Here is a 16,413-nt window from a genome sequence, read left to right as displayed (position 1 = left end):
AAAAAGGAGGGGAAATGCTTCTGGATCTCTATTCCTGAGCACCTCCTCAAAGGAATCTATCTCCTCCTTAATGAACCTCCAGGCTTCTCTTCCGTGGGTGGGAGGAGTATGACGGATAACCCAAGGGTTTGCTCCTGGAGAGGCCGCTGGGACCTTTCTCATGCTTCTCCTTAATTCTGAGGACACTTGCCGTCCTGGAAGTTGTGGTGGAAATTCTGAGACACAGAAGTCCCGATCTTTGTCTTGTTGATGATTTCTGTCATGCATTTGGGGCCCCTTGTCATGAACGTCTCTCTCCACTGCCTTTGGGACTATAAAAATGAAGTTAATATTCTTTCCTTATGTCTTTAAGTCTTATTTTTTACACTTAGACCTTTATTATATCTGGAATCTACTTGTGTAAATAGGATGCTGGGAGTTTAACTTTGTTTTCTTCCAAATGGACAGTCAATGACATCGGCATCATTTGCTGCAACAAAGAAACACTTATTATTTCACTGGACTTCCAGCTTTGTCACATATTAAGTTCTTACACAGACATGGCTGTTTTTTTACTCTTCATTTTGTTCATTTTCCTGATTATTCCTCTGCTGATATGACATGGTTTTGATTACAGCATGTTTATAACCAGTATTGATATGTATATTTTAGTTGGAGCGATCAGGCTTTTAATATCTGGCGCCGTGTAATATCTTTTCTTGCTAAACTTTTCCCAATTTTGTCAGGTTTTACACTTTTACTCTTCCATGTTAACTTTTCACATGTTGCTTAGTTTAAAATAAAAGTTGATTGGGGGCGCCTGGATGGCTCAGTCGGTTAAGCGGCTGACTTCAGCTCTGGTCATGATCTCACAATTTGTGGGTTTCAGTCCTGTGTCAGGCTCTGTGCTGACAGCTCAGAGGCGGGAGCCTGCTTTGGATTCTGTGCCTCCCTCTCTCTCTGCCCACCCCCTGCTTATTCTCTCTCTCTCTCAAATAAATAAACATTAAAAAACAAATTAAAAAAATAAAAGTTTACTGGAAGTATGGTCAATTTACACCCTAATTTGCAAAGGGATGACATGTTAAAAATATTGAGTCCTCTCATCTAGGAAGATGTATATCAGATCCAATGACCTTCAATAACAAGGCATCTCTGTAGAATATTCCAGGCCTCCTGTGGACAGATGCGGAGCCTTTCTTTGTGTGCAGGAGACAGGCAAGGAACCCTTTCACAACCCTGCACCCATCCCCAAAGCCAAATTCTTTGTGTCCTCCTGCTCTGCAAACAGAGGGGATTTATCTTAAATAGAGAGAAAACTACCATCAACTTGCAATGACCTTTGTCTGTGTGAAAGTTGCCAGAAATTCATGGTGCTAAGGGCTCCCATTTACTGAGGACCAGGTATGCACCAGGCATCTGAGAGCTTTACAGATATTAGGGCTTCTAATCTTTGCAATCTATCGGTGGAAGCGGACATTAACACTCATGCTTGATGAAGAGAACACTGAGGCTCGAGAGGTTGAATGACCTGTAGAAAATTCTCCAAGCTTCCATGGAAACAGGACAGCCCAAATGCAAAGCCCTTCACTTCTCCACCTCGTAAGCCTGCCACTCCCAGCCTGCAGCAATGGGTGCAGTTCAGGATGATTCCCGAATCCTTCTAGATTTATTTTCCTTTTCAAAGTACCGTCTCTTTGAGTGGATAGCAGACGTAAGCTTGAGGATGATGTTTGATCTCGCCCCAGGCAGTAACTTGTGCTTTGCCCGGGGCCAACAAAAGAAGGTTGGAGGGGGCAAAGCCGTGTCAGCCCTGGATGTGCCCCTCGCCCTCGTTTGCCCATAGAACACCCACATCTTGGACACAACGCTCATTGATAAGCGAGAGTCTGTAACTGCTCTTCTCCGGGAAGGTCTTTGCTTAGGGTCTGGGAGACGGCCCCGTGAGCGCACCAGCCGTGGTTTCTGCGTCTTCGGTGGGAGCTCTAGAGGGTCTTAGTCCCTTGGAAACATCCCCACCCCCTCTCATCTCAGGGACCAGGCTGTCATCATCACACTCTATCCTCTATAGCATTTTTACAGCTGTGTTTTAGCTGGTCCCAATCTAGGTGGGGTGCCCCGATGTGTTGTGCTAGCTGGCTCCGTTCGAGCAGGGGGCCTGCTGTCTGGAGGGCTCCTCGCGTAAGAGACTCAAGTACACAGAAGGTTGCAAGTTGTTAAAATGGAGCTCTGCTCGCCCGCTCTCTCCCAGTGTAGCGACCTTGATCCAAACACATATGAGGGCGTCTGGTGATCCCTCCCCTCTTGAAAATACTAATAAAAAAAAAAAAGAGAGAGGGAGAGAAACTAAAAAAGAAATTCAGTGGCGTCCCTAGGTTTTATGCTTGTGCGCGTTTACTTCCAGCTCGGTCCCCGACTGACCGAATTTGTAGCCTAACAGGTATTGCTGCCCTAGCCCCGAGCGCCCTCGAAGCCCCCCGCGGTTCCAGCAAGTGGGTGCAGAGTCCCCCGTCCCTGGACGGAACATGCAGCCCGTTCCAATTAAGGCTTTGTAAATAATGTTGCAAGAAACCGTTCCGTGCGCATAGCTCTTCATTTTTTATCTGCATCGGCTCCCGGGAGAGAGAGAGCCCCGAGCCAAGAAAACGCGCATTTTTCGCTGGTTTCTATTCTGCACTGCTTATTGCCTGTTAGCCCCCGGCTGAATCCCTCGCTTCCCCTGGTCCTTTTCTGGCTAATTCTGTCTCCTTCCGGCTTCCCTTAAGCAGCTCCCGTGTTCAGCGGCCAGCACGCGCTGGTTCGGGGCTGGGCATCCAGACGTCACCTTAGTGTGAACGTCCGCCTCCTCCGTCCCCTCTCAGGGCCAGCCTCATTGTAAGACGGGGACTGGCTAGCTGGAAGGGCAAAAGATACAGTTTAATCTGGGAAGGTGGAACTCGGCGAAACCAACGTTTTGCTTTCAAACAGAGGAAGAGAGCGCGAAAGAGAGAAATCATTTTGTACCAAATGTTAAGGAATCCAATAAAAATCTTAAAAAAAAAAAAAAAAAGTTTCCAAATGCCTTTGCCACTGGGTTATTTTTAGGCAGAAGGGCTTTAATTATACGGGGCCGCCCCCTCGGGCCGGGTGACCTCACCGTAAACACCGAGCCGAGAGCTTCCGGACGGAGGCGGAGCCCACGGAGCTGGTCACCGAGCGGGGGAAGCCACCTGGCCCGGGGGCGGGACAGCCCGTCTCCCCGGCCTCTGGCGCCCCCTGGCGTCATCAGCGGGAGGTGCAGGCTGTGGAGCGACGCGGTGCCCTAGCGCCCCGGGCTGGCCTCCCCCAGCGCTCCAGCTCCTGAAATCCTTCCAGCTACAAATTGGGGGGGGGGGGGGGGGGGGGGAGGACGAGCCCACCCAGAACCCGAGATCTCCGGGAGCCCCGCAGGCCTCACAGCCGCGCAGCGGGAGGAGGGACTATTTGAACTAGAGCCGACTCCAGGCCCTAGCTAGTTCGGATGGGGTGGGGGCTGGGGAGGGAACCCTTAGAGAAGGGTCTGGACAGAGTGAGGTCGGGTGACCCTAGGCTGGGTTGAGGCGGGAGGGCAGCTTGGGGGCTGAGGTTGGTGGCCCCGGGGTGACAAATACTGACACATTCCTCCGGAAGCCTGGCCTCCTAGGCGCTGGTTGGTCTCTTGTCATCTCTTCTGCCTCCCGAGTGAGTTAAGGATTTGCCTTGATAATTTCCCCTAGCAAAGCTACCCTCCGGTTTGTTCGGATTGCTTTTCTATGCTCCTTTGCCTCGGACCCTTGTCTCCCCTTTTTGTCTTGGATCCCAGAGAGAAACCTGGACACAGAGGGGCCTGGCTACATTTATGCGCACTTCGTACGACGCTGGTTGTTGTGACACTTCTCAGGGGATACTGTATTTTCGGCCAGCTCTCTGTGAAATAAAGTTTTAGTCCCCTGGTAAAGGCATACTGGGCAACAGGGTGATGCTTTTGATGAGTGGAGAGGGATGTTCCTGTACCCCTGGAGAGTGCAGAGGCAAAGCTTGGCTCCGCAGCCCTGACCTAGAGCCAGTCTCTTGGGAAGCCGTGTCCCCCCCGCCCCCCCCCCCCCGGGGTACCTGCTTGCTGGGCCAGCAGAGAGGAGGGCTCCTTGTCAGGGCGGTGAAGGCAGCAGCCTCTTCCTTCCCAGGCTGCTTCATTCCTGGCGCCTGGACCAGGATGTAAGAAGCCTGTTCTTGAACTTCGGGGCCTCTTAGGTTTAGGGGCTGTCCAACCGGGCTGGCATAGGGGAGCGCCTGTAATGTGTTCCATGCTTGTCCCACACCTGGCTGGCCCTCCCTAAAGCAGCAGGAGATGTGGGTCACACCTACAAACCCCCTGCCTGTTTCAGAGAAAAACTGGTTCTGGTTGGCAGGGAGAGGTGCATTCTGGGTAGCTTCCCCCAGCAACTCCTGGTGGGGCTACGCAAGACCGGAAGGCAGTCTCCACGCTCCGTGACCACTCAGGGCAGCACTATTTCCTGGGCAAGGGTCTAAAGAAAGAGGTGGAGGGGACAGGGCTGCCACACAGCAGTTCAGTAATAGCCCTCTGCACTGCGTGTCCTCCCCTTCCCTGCCCCAAGGACACTACCTGAAACCTCACGCATACTTGATGCTTCTTCCCGCCTCAGAGCCTTTGCACATGCTGTTCCCTCTGTGTGGCGTGCCCTCACCTCTCTGACCACCACCACCTCCATTAGTGGCCTTGTTTAGTTTCATTCTTCCTTCAGGTCCCAGCCCAGGGTGCGATGGGGTCAGAGTCCCTTCCCTACCCTAGCAGCCTTGCCTCCTGCCTGGTCATTGTCCAATTACTTGTCTCTTGTCTCCACTGGATTCCTTGAACACAGGAAGTCGCTCACTATGTCATCCCAGTGCCCAGCGGTATCAGACATAATAGGTGCCCAATATAGTTTGTAGAATGAACCACCCTACACAGTGGTAGTTAGTGCCGAGTGAAAAACACCGGCTTAAGGTCTTCAGGAATTATGGGAGATCAGGTTAGGATTGAGTTCAGGGGGGCTGTTGGTTTTTGGAGCCTCCTTTCTGTAGGCTTCCCTTTCTCTGTCTCTGCCTCTCTGTCCAGCCCCCCTGCTTCTGTCCTCATTTTCCACCCAGAATGCAACTCTGCTGCCCCCTGGGGTTTTTCCAATCACCCAGTTACTCCGAGCAGTTGCGTTTTATCAGCAAAACACGGGACAAGGGTCATGCTTAACACAAAGGGAATTATTCCTAAGAAGTTTGAATTGAAGGGCTCCAGAGAGAAGGGTTTTCCCCTAATCCAGGGGTGGGCAGACGTGGCCAAATCCAGCCTGGGCCTGTTCATACATGGCCTGCAAGCTAAGAATGGTTTTTGTGTGTATAAAGCTTTATTTAAAAAGTCGAAGCAGTGACAGAGCGCAATGTGTCTCACAGAATCCAAAATATTACCTTTGACCCTTTACAGAAAAAGTCTATTGTCCCCTTGTCTTACAGATGGGAACACTGAGGGATTGCAAGATTTCCCTAAAATGGCACAGATGAGCCAACATTGGGGGGAACTTGAATGGGCTGGTGGAGAGAGCACTGGATGTGGAAGTCAGATGACCTGGGTTCTGGTCCCACCAGGCTCTTGCCTAGTCTTCTCTCTGGGCCTCAGTGTCACCCACCTTTATAACAGTGGTGACTCTAATCTTGTACTCAGGATGCTTCCGGTGGTACTGCCTCTCTGTGATGGTGACAGGCCACGGAGGAGATATTTCGGGCGGCACTGACCTTCCAGCAGTATTTGTCACCACCAGGCTATGAACTTCTCCACCTGAGAACAAACAAAGCAGTATGTGTGTATTTCTGGGGCAGGAGGTGGCTGTCCCCAAGTCCCGCCTGATTCATGCCTTCTCTTTGGTCCTTCGCCTACACAGTCACACCCTCCAAACCAGAGTGCGGCATCGAGGGAGAGACCATCATTGGGAACAACATCCAGCTGACCTGCCAATCAAAGGAGGGCTCTCCTGCCCCTCAGTACAGCTGGAGGACCTACGACATCCTGAACCAGGAGCGGCCAGCCCCACCAGGTAACAGGGAAGACAGCGGGGGAAGACAGGTGCCCCCGCCCACCCCAAAATGCAGGTGATTGGCTGAGGCTGACCAATCAGGCCCCCCTGAAGGCCGTCCCTTTCCCCCACCCTGCAGTCAGCCTTTGATATCTTGCAGCATCTCTAAGTTAACTCGTGATAATACCCATCTTATAAGTTGTTGTGGGAAATAAAAGTGACTCGTGTAAAGCACTCAGTGGAAGCACATAGTAAATGTCCATTTGTTATCTTCATTCCCCGCAACTCAATTCTCTTGAATGAGCGTGTCTGGATAACCAGTGCTGTGCAAAAGCACCGAGGAGAGGAGGATTTTAATTTTGACTACGGTCATGTCCTGAAGTATACATTTGAGGCCCCCGGTCTAACTCTATGGCTCCACCCAAGGGTGGGAATTTCTCATACCCATTCCAGATCCAGGCTGGTCCGTCTTAGATTCCACTGAACCCCAGCTTCCCAGACCTGGCCCCCGTTTATGGGCGTGCCCACCCACATGACCAGGTCCGCTGTAAGGGTCCCACATTCTCAGAAAAGGAGACGGTAGGTTCAGCTGTGGTTGCCTGGAGACCAGCTTTGTACTGGGAAGCTTGGTATTTGACCTTTGGTCAGGAAACAAACTGAAAAAAAAAAAAAAAAAAAAAAAAAGTCCCCCGTCCCTGGGCTCAACATGCAGCCCGTTCCAAACAGGAACTTCAGTCCTGACCTCGACACTTTGTAGCTGTAAGTCACTTACAGCCCCTCTGACATTTATCTTCATCTGGAAAACCAGGATGATCATACCACCTTCCCTGAGGGCTGTAAGGAGGAGAAGAGGAGATCCCATGTGTGATAGTTCTGAACATCCTTGGTAAACCCCACCCCAGTCCGCTGAGCGTCAAGAACTGATGGAGTAGGAATTGGGGTATCAGTGAAGGAGGGAAGGGTAATTCTGGGGGCTAGAGCACTTTAGGGGAGGAGGTTCTTGGAAGGTTGAGGGGTGGGCACAGGCCCTGCAGCCAGGGAGGATCTTGAGGGTCCTGGGTGAGAGGTGGCGGCCCGAGCTTGCGGAGAAGCCATAGGATCGGGGTTGGGGGGGACGAGTGGAGAGCGGCCGGGAACGGGAAAGCTAAATCTTGCCAATTCGACGTCAGTGCCCCTGGGAGACCAGGGTTCCTCGGTGGGGAAATCTCTCTCCAGCAGGAGCCCTGGGAAGTGGGAGGCTGACTTCCCATTGCGTCCCCCTTGTTGACCACAAGGTGCCGCCACTGCAGCGGAAACGTTAGCTTTAGCGGACTTTCAGAAAACTGTGCTAGGTCCTTTCCAAGAGGAAAAGGGGCTTGGGAGCCCCAAGTCAGGATAAGAACAGGTCTTGTGGCACTGGATATGCACTGGTTAATCCCAGAGCAGTTTCTAATGTCCACCGTTCCCTTTGAGGAACAAGGCCCGGAGCCCAAAGCTGGCCTCTGATAACGGGAAGGTCCTAGGAGACACTCTGAAGTCTTCTGTCCTGATCTGTCTGCAACGTGCTGTGTATACCTTACACGTAGACCGCAACTCTCACTCTGAAGAGTGGGATTCTGATAAGGGCTATAGACCCCCTAAGTATTCCCAGGGTCATAGAGCATTTCCCAAAGTGTGTTCCTTCTAGATGTCTCTTAAAAAAAAAAAAATCGGGTTAGTTTACAAAATAAGACCGTTAATACTATAACCCCCATTATTTTTTATTTTTTATTTTGTAAATGTAATTTATTGTCAAATTGGCTTCCGTACAATACCCAGTACTCATCCCAACAGGTGCCCTCCTCCATGCCCATCACCCACCACCCCCACCTCCCATCCACCCTCAGTTTGTTCTCTGTATTTAAGAGTCTCTTAGGGTTTGCCTCCCTCCCTCTCTGTGACTATTTTTTCCCCTTCCTTTCCCCCATGGTCTTCTTTTAAGTTTCTCAAGATCCACATATGAGTGAAAACATATATCTGTCCTTCTCTGACTGACTTATTTCACTCAGCTTAATACCCTCCAGTTCCATCCACGTTGCTGCAAATGGCCAGATTTCATTCTTTCTCATTGCCAAGGAGCATTCCATTGTATATAGAAGCCATAACTTCTTTATCCATTTGTCAGTTGATGGACATTTAGGCTCTTTCTATAAATTGGCTATTGTTGAAAGTGCTGCTATAAACATTGGGGTCCAAGTGCCCCTACGCATCAGCACTCCCGTATCCCTTTTTATGGGCGTAACGCCCACTTTATGGATACGCGGTGCTCATTAGCATATTAGAAGCTCTAAGAGTTGTGTTCTTCAAAAACTGATTTAACCCTCTCTTGATGATGTCTAAAATTGGTAGGTCATGGACCCCTTTCTTAGCACCGTATGTTAATGTCACATGTAAGCAATCTTCCAGAAAACACTCAGAGGGATATGAGACTATAGGAGAGAAGAGGTAGCATTTTATAGAGAGTGAGCATCCAGAAATACTGCTGTGGGTTTCAAGGGAAGAATCTAAAGAAAGTGCATGGGGAAGATTGGAAGAAAATAACCCAAATCACCAGCTGTTATTTCTAGCTGGTGAGATTATAGATGATTTTATTTTATTCTCTGCTCTTTATACCGGCTTTCCCTGCCCCTTCGGATGAGTTTAAACTCCCTTACTGTAAACCCAAATAGCATTTCCGCTTTGAACTCTAATCACCCTGTGGTCACCCTGGTTTCATATCTACCATTTTCCTACCAGGAGGACACAGACCCTCCTCATCTTGTTTCGAGCTGATGCGAGCAGCCTCTGAAGATTTTCTGGACTGGACTGAATTGAAATAATAGCTTAATGTCATGTACAAAGTCTTATAACGAACATACGTTGTTTCTAGAATGTATATGTATTTTTGAAGACAACTGTCAGTTGCTCCAGGGAGTTCTAGACCTAAAACAGGACTTTGGTGACGCTCGGTCATTTCTTAATTTTGCTACCTTGGGCAAGTTCCTTAGCGTCTCTGAGCCTCCAGTTACCTCTGTGACATTGGAGATGGAAATATTTGGCCCGCCGTCCAGACACGATTGTTAAAAAAAATCGTAGGAAGTCGTCCTTGAGGAAATCTAGCGGGTAGCACATCCAGACCCGGAAAATCCACACCAAGCGACTATCTTGCCAGAGCGTGGAGGTGGGGCAGGGGCTGGTCTGGACACCAGGAGAATTGGCAAGAGATAAAAGCTGGTGTGAATGCAGGACCAGATCTGTGACCCTGTGATCATATTAGGAAGCCCGGACTTGCTATTTTTCTTTTAAGTTTTAATTTCAATTCCAGTTAGTTAACATACAATGTTATATTAGTTTCAAGTATAAACTATAGTGATTCAACAATTCTGTACAACATCCAATGCGCATCACCACAAGTACACTTCTTAATCCCCATCACCTCTTTAACCCACCCCACACCCTCTTCCCTTCTGTTGACCATCAATTTGTTCTCTATTAATAATAGCCTGTTTCTTGATTTCTCGCTCTCTCTTTTCGCTCATTTATTTTGTTTCTTTTTGTTAGTGTTTCTTTATTTTTGATAGAGAGAAAGAGAGACATACAGAGTGTGAGTGAGGGGAGGGCAGAGACAGAGAGGAAGACACAGAATCCAAAGCAGGCTCCAGGCTCTGAGCTGTCAGCCCAGAGCCCGATGCGGGGCTCGAGCTCACGGACCACGAGATCGTGACCTGAGCCGAAGTCGGGCGCTTAACCGACTGAGCCACCCAGGTGCCCCTCATTCGTTTTGTTTCTTAAATTTCAAGTATGTGGAAAACAGGATGGCGTTTCGTCAGAAAGTTAAAGTATTTACCCAAAGAATACAAAAACACGAATTCAAAGGGATACGCGCACCCCTACGTTTATAGCAGCATTGTTGACAATAGCCAAGATATTGAAGCAGCCCAAGTGTCCATTGATTGTTGAATGGAAAAGAAGAAGTGATACATAAATATATATATATAAATATATATATATAAAATGGATAATGGATTATATATATTGGAATATATATATATGTGTGTGTGTGTGTATACACACACACACACATATATATATATACACATATATATATATAAAATTCGGCCATAAAATGAATGACATCTTGCCATTTGCAATGGGTGGACCTACAGAGTGTATTGCCAAGTGAAATAAGTCAGAGAAAGCCAGGACCTGTTACTGGAGCTGGTAGGCCACCTCTGAGCAGTGCCGTGACTAGATCCTGCTTGCCGTGTCAGATGTCTCCTCTGGATGAAACGGAACCACCTGGTGGCAGCAGAATCTTATGAGGTTGACTCTGCAGCAAATTAGACGGAAAGGTCTCTCACTCTCCGCTCCAAACAGCAGTTATGATGAAGCGTCTTTGAGGACAGGAAGTACGTGTAAGCATAAAGCTCTCCCTTTCCAGGTGAAGAAACCCACAGGATCACAGATTCAGCAGGACGGTGTCTCATGAGGACAACTGGACCATTCTTGATTTCTTTTTTAAAACAAATTTTTTTTTTTAATGTTTATTTATTTTTGAGACAGAGGGAGACAGAGTGCGAGTGAGGAGGGGCATAGAGAGAGGGAGACACAGAATCCGAAACAGGCTCCAGACTCTGAGCTGTCAGCACAGAGCCCGATGCGGGGCTCGAACCCACGAACCATGAGATCGTGACCTGAGCCGAAGCCGGACGCTTAACCGATTGAGCCACCCAGGCGCCCCCATTCTTTATTTCTTAGAGACGTCTCCCATGAGTCCAAGCTAAGGGATTCGGTTTCGGAAGATCATAAAAGTGGTTACAGCCACATTTTCTACTTATAAAGCATTTTCATGTCATGCATAACGTATTTTATGTTTCCTGAGCACTTGCGATACACCAGGCATTCTGCTGTGGGCTTGTATCGATTAGTACCTCATTTTACGTTCACAATTACCGTGTGCGCCGCGGATTATGACTATTTCCATTTGTAAATAAAGAAGCTAAGGTTCAGTGCACCTAAATTCCTGGGCCAAAGCCACAAAATTAATCAGTGGCGGAACCAGGCTGCAAACCCAGGGGGTTTGAATTCTAAGCACTTCAGAGTTGCGCTTCCTGCCTGCGTTTGTTCTAGAAGGCCCGGAGGTGGACATTTTGTCCACCTTACGGACGAGGCTCAGACAAGTTCAGTGGCAGTGCTTGTATCCACCTAGGAATTCAGGCTTCCGAATTCCCAGCTGTTTCCACTGAACTGCGTTGACCGGTCTCCTCACCCTGACTGTCCTTCCTTCCCAGTCACAGGCCAGACTTTGTCTCTGAAGAACATCTCCACAGACATGTCGGGTTATTACATCTGCACCTCCAGAAATGAGGTGGGGGAGAAGTCCTGTAACATCACTGTGGCTGTCAGACCTCGTAAGAGCAGTTTGGGCGTGGGGGGAGGGAGAAGGGTAAGGGGGGTGGAGAAAGCCCAGGAGATCACTGGCTTGGGGTGCAAAGAGGCAGCTGAGAGAGACCCTGTGGAGGTGAGTTGGGGCAGCCTCTTTAGGGTCACCGGCTGGCAGGGTAGCTGGGGTGACCTCAGCCAGACGCTCCTGTCCCAGCCTCCCTTGTCTAGAGGCCAGTCCTGTTCCCTTGGTTCTTTGGAAGAAGAGCCTCAGACTGACTTCTGGAGACCTGCTCAGTCCCGCCCGCCCTTAGGGCTGCTCGGTGGCTATGCGGAGATGCCCAGAGTCAGCTGCCACAGAGTCTGGACCTTACCCAGTCACCCTGACCAGCTCAAGGACAAGCTAGAGAGGACCTGGCAGGGCTGACAACTGAGGACGTTTCAGGAGCCTGGGTAGCCCAGGGAGTGTTGGGACCCAAGTCGATTGGCCTGTGTATCTTTGTATACACGTCCATCCTGAAGAGTGTTCCCCAGCCCCACCCGGTCACCTTCTACAAGGCCATGCCTCATGGAGTGTTACTAGAAGCTGGCTGCACTGGCCCCTGGGCTGGGAGGGGGACTGGGCCTTTCCAGAGGAATCCCTCAGCACGGTTCGTCGTCGTCAGCTCTGCTCACGCCCCCAGAGCCTGGGCTTCTGGCCTGGGAGGTGCACCTGCCCTGCTCTGTGTCTTGCAGCCTCCATGAACGTGGCCTTGTATGCGGGCATTGCGGGGGGCCTGGCTGCAGCCATCATTGTCATCGGCATTGTCGTCTACTGCTGCTGTTGCCGGGGGAAGGACGAGGCCAAGGACACAAGGCAGTGAGTGTCTGGGGACACCCGTTGGCGAGGGTCTGAGCAGTGTGGGAGGAAGTGTCACAGCTCCTCATGGCCCCTTCTAGTCATGCCAGCACTGGGCACAGCTGCCCCCAGGTGGCGTTGCAGGCCTGGTACCTGACTCCAAGGCCCCTGGTTCCCCAGGCTTCCTGTGGCCTGTGCAGGGACAAGCTTGGGGTTGAGCCCCTGCCACCGTCTGGCCCCTCCGTGTCTAGTGGAGCCGGCCTGTTCCCGTGACACCCTGAGCTCATGAGCAGAGCAAATCTGTGCCCCCTGCCCGTCCTGCAGCCCAGTGTCCCTTTGCATCTGGAGGAGTAGGGATGGCAGGTCCCGTGGCTCTCTTCCCACGCAGGGCACTAGGCCCACCTCCCCGACGCCAGAACGAGGGCAAACCCTTCCCCTCTGTCCTCGTGCCCGCAGGAATCGGGTGGCCTACCAGAAGCCTCCAGAGCAGCTGAGAGAGCTTCAGACGGGGAGGGAAGAGGAGGACGACTACAGGCAAGAAGACGAGAGGAGCTACGGGCGGGAGTCCCCGGGCCACGCTGACCGGTGACTGGAGCACACTGCAGGCTGGGGTCGGGGGAAGATTGCGGTTCATGCCTCTGCTCCTGCCTCCCGTCTCCTCACCCATTTTTCTGGCCCTCCGTCCCCGCCATGGATGGGATGCCTCTTCCCCATATCATCAGCTGGAGGACCTGGCTAAGGGGATCTCGCTCGTGACTGACCCTGCCAAGTGCCCTCACCCAGGAAGTGACCTCTCCCTGCCGCCCGCCTAGCTCAGGGCCCTGGACCTCACCCTGGACCAGGCCACAGCCCCACCTTCCTCTGGAGCCGGGAGTGGGGGGCTCCCAAGGCACAGCATGGAGCCGGGCGCTCCCTCGATTGGCCTCAGGAGGGCAGTGGCTGCCAACCCAGGGGGGCGCCTCGGGAGCGCCTGCCTGTGTGCGTATTTGTTGAATAAACGAGAGAATGAGTCCAGGAAGGACTCCCTGTGATTTATCCACCCTAAGTGAGAACTCCTGCTTCGGGACCCACTTTGGCCTCCGGCTCCCTTTCCAGTTCCTCCTCCCCGCTCCCCCGCCCCAGATTTCCCATGCACTCCAGAAACTGCAACCTCCAACCCACTGCATGCTTCCTCAGGGATTCCTGGCTTTCTCTCTCTGCCTGGGATGCCCATGCAGTTTCTCTCCCTCTCCACCCGTCCCAGCAGGCCCATCTCAAATCCCAGGGACTCCGGATCGTCCCACACATGGAAACAATCTTGTCACCTTGTCCCACACTCATCATGGGCCACACGGCCGTTACCTGGGCATTAGTCCCTCCCTACGCTGACGTCTGAGCTACCCCAGCCGCATGATCCTCCTGGCAGGTGCTTACCCCAGCTGAAGTCGGGTCCCTGCTTTGGTAGGTTGAGTCTCCCCCTCTGTGGTCTCTGCGATATGTTTGTAGACTCACAACTCCCACCCAAACCCCCTTGCTAGTTTAGGGAAGGAAGTACGCACTGCTTTAAGTGAACGCATATGTATGCACACGGGGCAGCTTGTTCGCAGTAGGTCCCACATTCTCACATCACGATCACTCCTCTCGAGGCCGGAATAACAGGCATGGCCACCCCTGCTTCCTGACACCTAACCCTGGCCCTGCCTGGCCCTGGCTCCTCTCTGCTGGTGGGTGGTCATCGTGCCACAACTCCTCTGCTGGCTGGGAGCTCACGAGACATGTCCCGGCTTAGAGCTCGCCGGGGCTCCAGGGCGAGTCTCACCCAAATGCAGTTTCCTACTAAGTAAACATCCCTGTCTTTTCTGGGTGATCAGAAAACCAATTCTGTAAATCTGTCATCTATTTGTGATTTAAAAAAAAAAAAAAATATATATATATATATATATATATATGTATAGTTGTTGTTAAATTCGTTGCTTCATTCAAAGTGCTATCAGTAATAATAAACTTGTTAGTGGAAATTCTTATTTTTTTTTAACGTGGGGCTTGTTCCCACCAAGGTAAATCTTGTGTCTCATGGGTTTGTGTCTACTTACCGTATACGTCATCTGCTTCCGAGGAGAGGAAGGCGACGTGATGCCTGAGACTAGAGGGTCAGATCCTGTGGGTCCCATTGCCCATGGCCATAGGAGGGTCAGGCTGTCTCTAGTGGTTGCTAGGGACAGGACAGCATCATACCTGGCAGCCGAGAGACACTCCAGGTAAAGTGTTGGACAGGCCATGGCGGGCCTTGGCAGTCAGTTTCCGGGCTTCAGGGAAGATGGTGGAAATGGTTATACCCAAAATGGCGCCCCTCCCGGGAAAGAGGAGAAAACAGTTCTCCTGTTCTAGCCGTCAGAGAGAACAGGTGGCTCTCCCTCCTCAAAGCAGCATGATCCACGGTTGCTTCTCGCCTCTGACATGGTCTCTTCTGCTACATGTTCAAAATTCTCTCTTCCGTGTCCCTTCCCATGGCGACCTGTGCTCCCTCCTGTCCCAGCATCTGTTACCATATGGTCTGTTTCTACCTAGGCCTTACAATTTATGAGGACAGGAACCGAATCTCATTCATGGCCTGGAGCATGTTGACACTTGGTCAGTGTTTGCAGAATAAATGATGTTTGGTATCAATGTGTCTTGCCCAAGGTCATCTCCTGGTCTTCTAGATACTTGGAGGTGTCTTCCAGTCCTCACGATGCAAGGCTCTACCAGCATGTTCTTGAGGCAGCTGTGGAAGGGCAGGTGTCCACCTCCTCTGATTTGGGCTGGCTTGTCTCTCTGCCTCTGGAAAGGCTCTGAAGGTTCATGTGCCTTAGCCCCAGGCTTGAGTAAGAAAATAGGGGAAATCAGGGCCCACTGCATTAATTCAATGACCTTAAATCAGGACCTAATGCATGAATTCCATAACAAGCCTTTTGTGAGCACGTACTATGGACCACGCACTCTGCTGGATGAAGGGTATGTTAAGGTCACTAAGACACTCTTACTTAGGAGGAGTGACAGACAGGAACACACGTACATGAGACGGAGAAGATGCCATAGGAACACAGTGGGGACCCTCAGGGAGTTCAAGAAAGCTCCAAAGAGGAGGTGACGTTTGGGTTGCATCTTGAAGGAAGATGAGTGGTTTTGTAAGGGGGAGAGGGGTGGTGCTGACACGTCCATACTCCAGTGTGGGGCTCTATTACTTGAGTCTCCAATCACATTACCAGCTGGCAAGGCTACCGCCTCCTGCTGAATTTATTTCAATCCAGAAACTCAACGGGAATTAGATCGTTGCAGGTTCTCTTATGGTCAGAACCAGCTGATACAGGTCTCCTCAGGCTGTCAGGCACTCCCTTCCCAATTTGTGGTTTCTGGCCGACAGTTCAAAGACTTGTGGTGCTTGAGAAGAGAGACAAAGGCCACCAGTGACCTGGTGTCTCAACAACACATTTGAGACAGTTTTTCATACAATCCTTATTTACGGCTTCAAACACGAAGGCACGTGGCAAGATGAGGCATGTGTATTATCACCTAAGGAAGGACTCTGGCTGCCCAGAGACGTCCCTTCAAAGTAGCATGAACCTCGGTAAATCGGCCACTCTTCGGGGTCTTGTTCTTAAGTTGCTTTTGTGCACACCCACGTAGCACTGGCTTGCAAAGGCAGAGTGACACTAACGAACCGCACAGAGCTTGATGGACAATATTAATAGCAAACACTCAGGTAGCACTTGCTCTGGGCCAGCCACTGTTCCAAACACTTTCTATATAGCTCTCATACTCCTCACGGCAACTTGGAGAGCTAGGTGCTATTATTATCCCCATGTTACAGTCGAGGAAGCTGAAGCACAGTGAGTTTTAGCAATTTGAATAAACACAGAATGTCACTGTGCTATTTGCAGTGTTAGGCACACCAGACTTTCTGTCTACCTACCCCAGGCATTCTCACCCCATGAGTCCCATGCTCTCGCTTGCTTATTGAAAATGGACTCAGAACGAGGGAAGCAAGTTACGTTCAAAGAGCCACGTGCGTCACCAGGCATCGTGTTATCTGGGGGGATGGTGACAGATTCGCTGGCCTTTCCCCATCCCTGGGGTTCTGGCTCGGGACCCTGAGCGTAGGCAGGGGTGGTGCCTAGTCCCTACTGGAAAGTGCTGTCC

At 50.9% G+C, this 16,413-nt stretch overlaps 1 protein-coding gene across 2 annotated transcripts in view; it reads left to right on the top strand.

Moving 5' to 3' along the window:
- GPA33 (glycoprotein A33) overlaps positions 1-14,141 on the top strand; it is a 38,062-nt gene extending 23,921 nt beyond the window's left edge. Inside the window, exons 4-7 of one of the 2 annotated variants that reach the window (XM_060643402.3) lie at positions 5,907-6,059; positions 11,327-11,446; positions 12,153-12,276; positions 12,712-14,141. In XM_060643402.3, coding sequence (XP_060499385.1) covers positions 5,907-6,059; positions 11,327-11,446; positions 12,153-12,276; positions 12,712-12,844 — 530 coding nt within the window. In that variant the 3' untranslated portion in view covers positions 12,845-14,141. The remainder of the gene's footprint in view (positions 1-5,906; positions 6,060-11,326; positions 11,447-12,152; positions 12,277-12,711) is intronic. The other variant, XM_060643403.3, reaches the window with a different exon arrangement.
- The last annotated feature ends 2,272 nt before the right edge of the window (positions 14,142-16,413 follow it).

Source organism: Panthera onca, chromosome F1 (genome assembly GCF_046562875.1).
Source record: "Panthera onca isolate mPanOnc1 chromosome F1, mPanOnc1 haplotype 2, whole genome shotgun sequence".
In the NCBI taxonomy this organism is placed as follows: Eukaryota; Metazoa; Chordata; class Mammalia; order Carnivora; family Felidae; genus Panthera; species Panthera onca.
The sequence above is the reverse complement of the archived record's forward strand: the minus strand, read 5'-3'. Positions and strand labels throughout refer to the sequence as shown.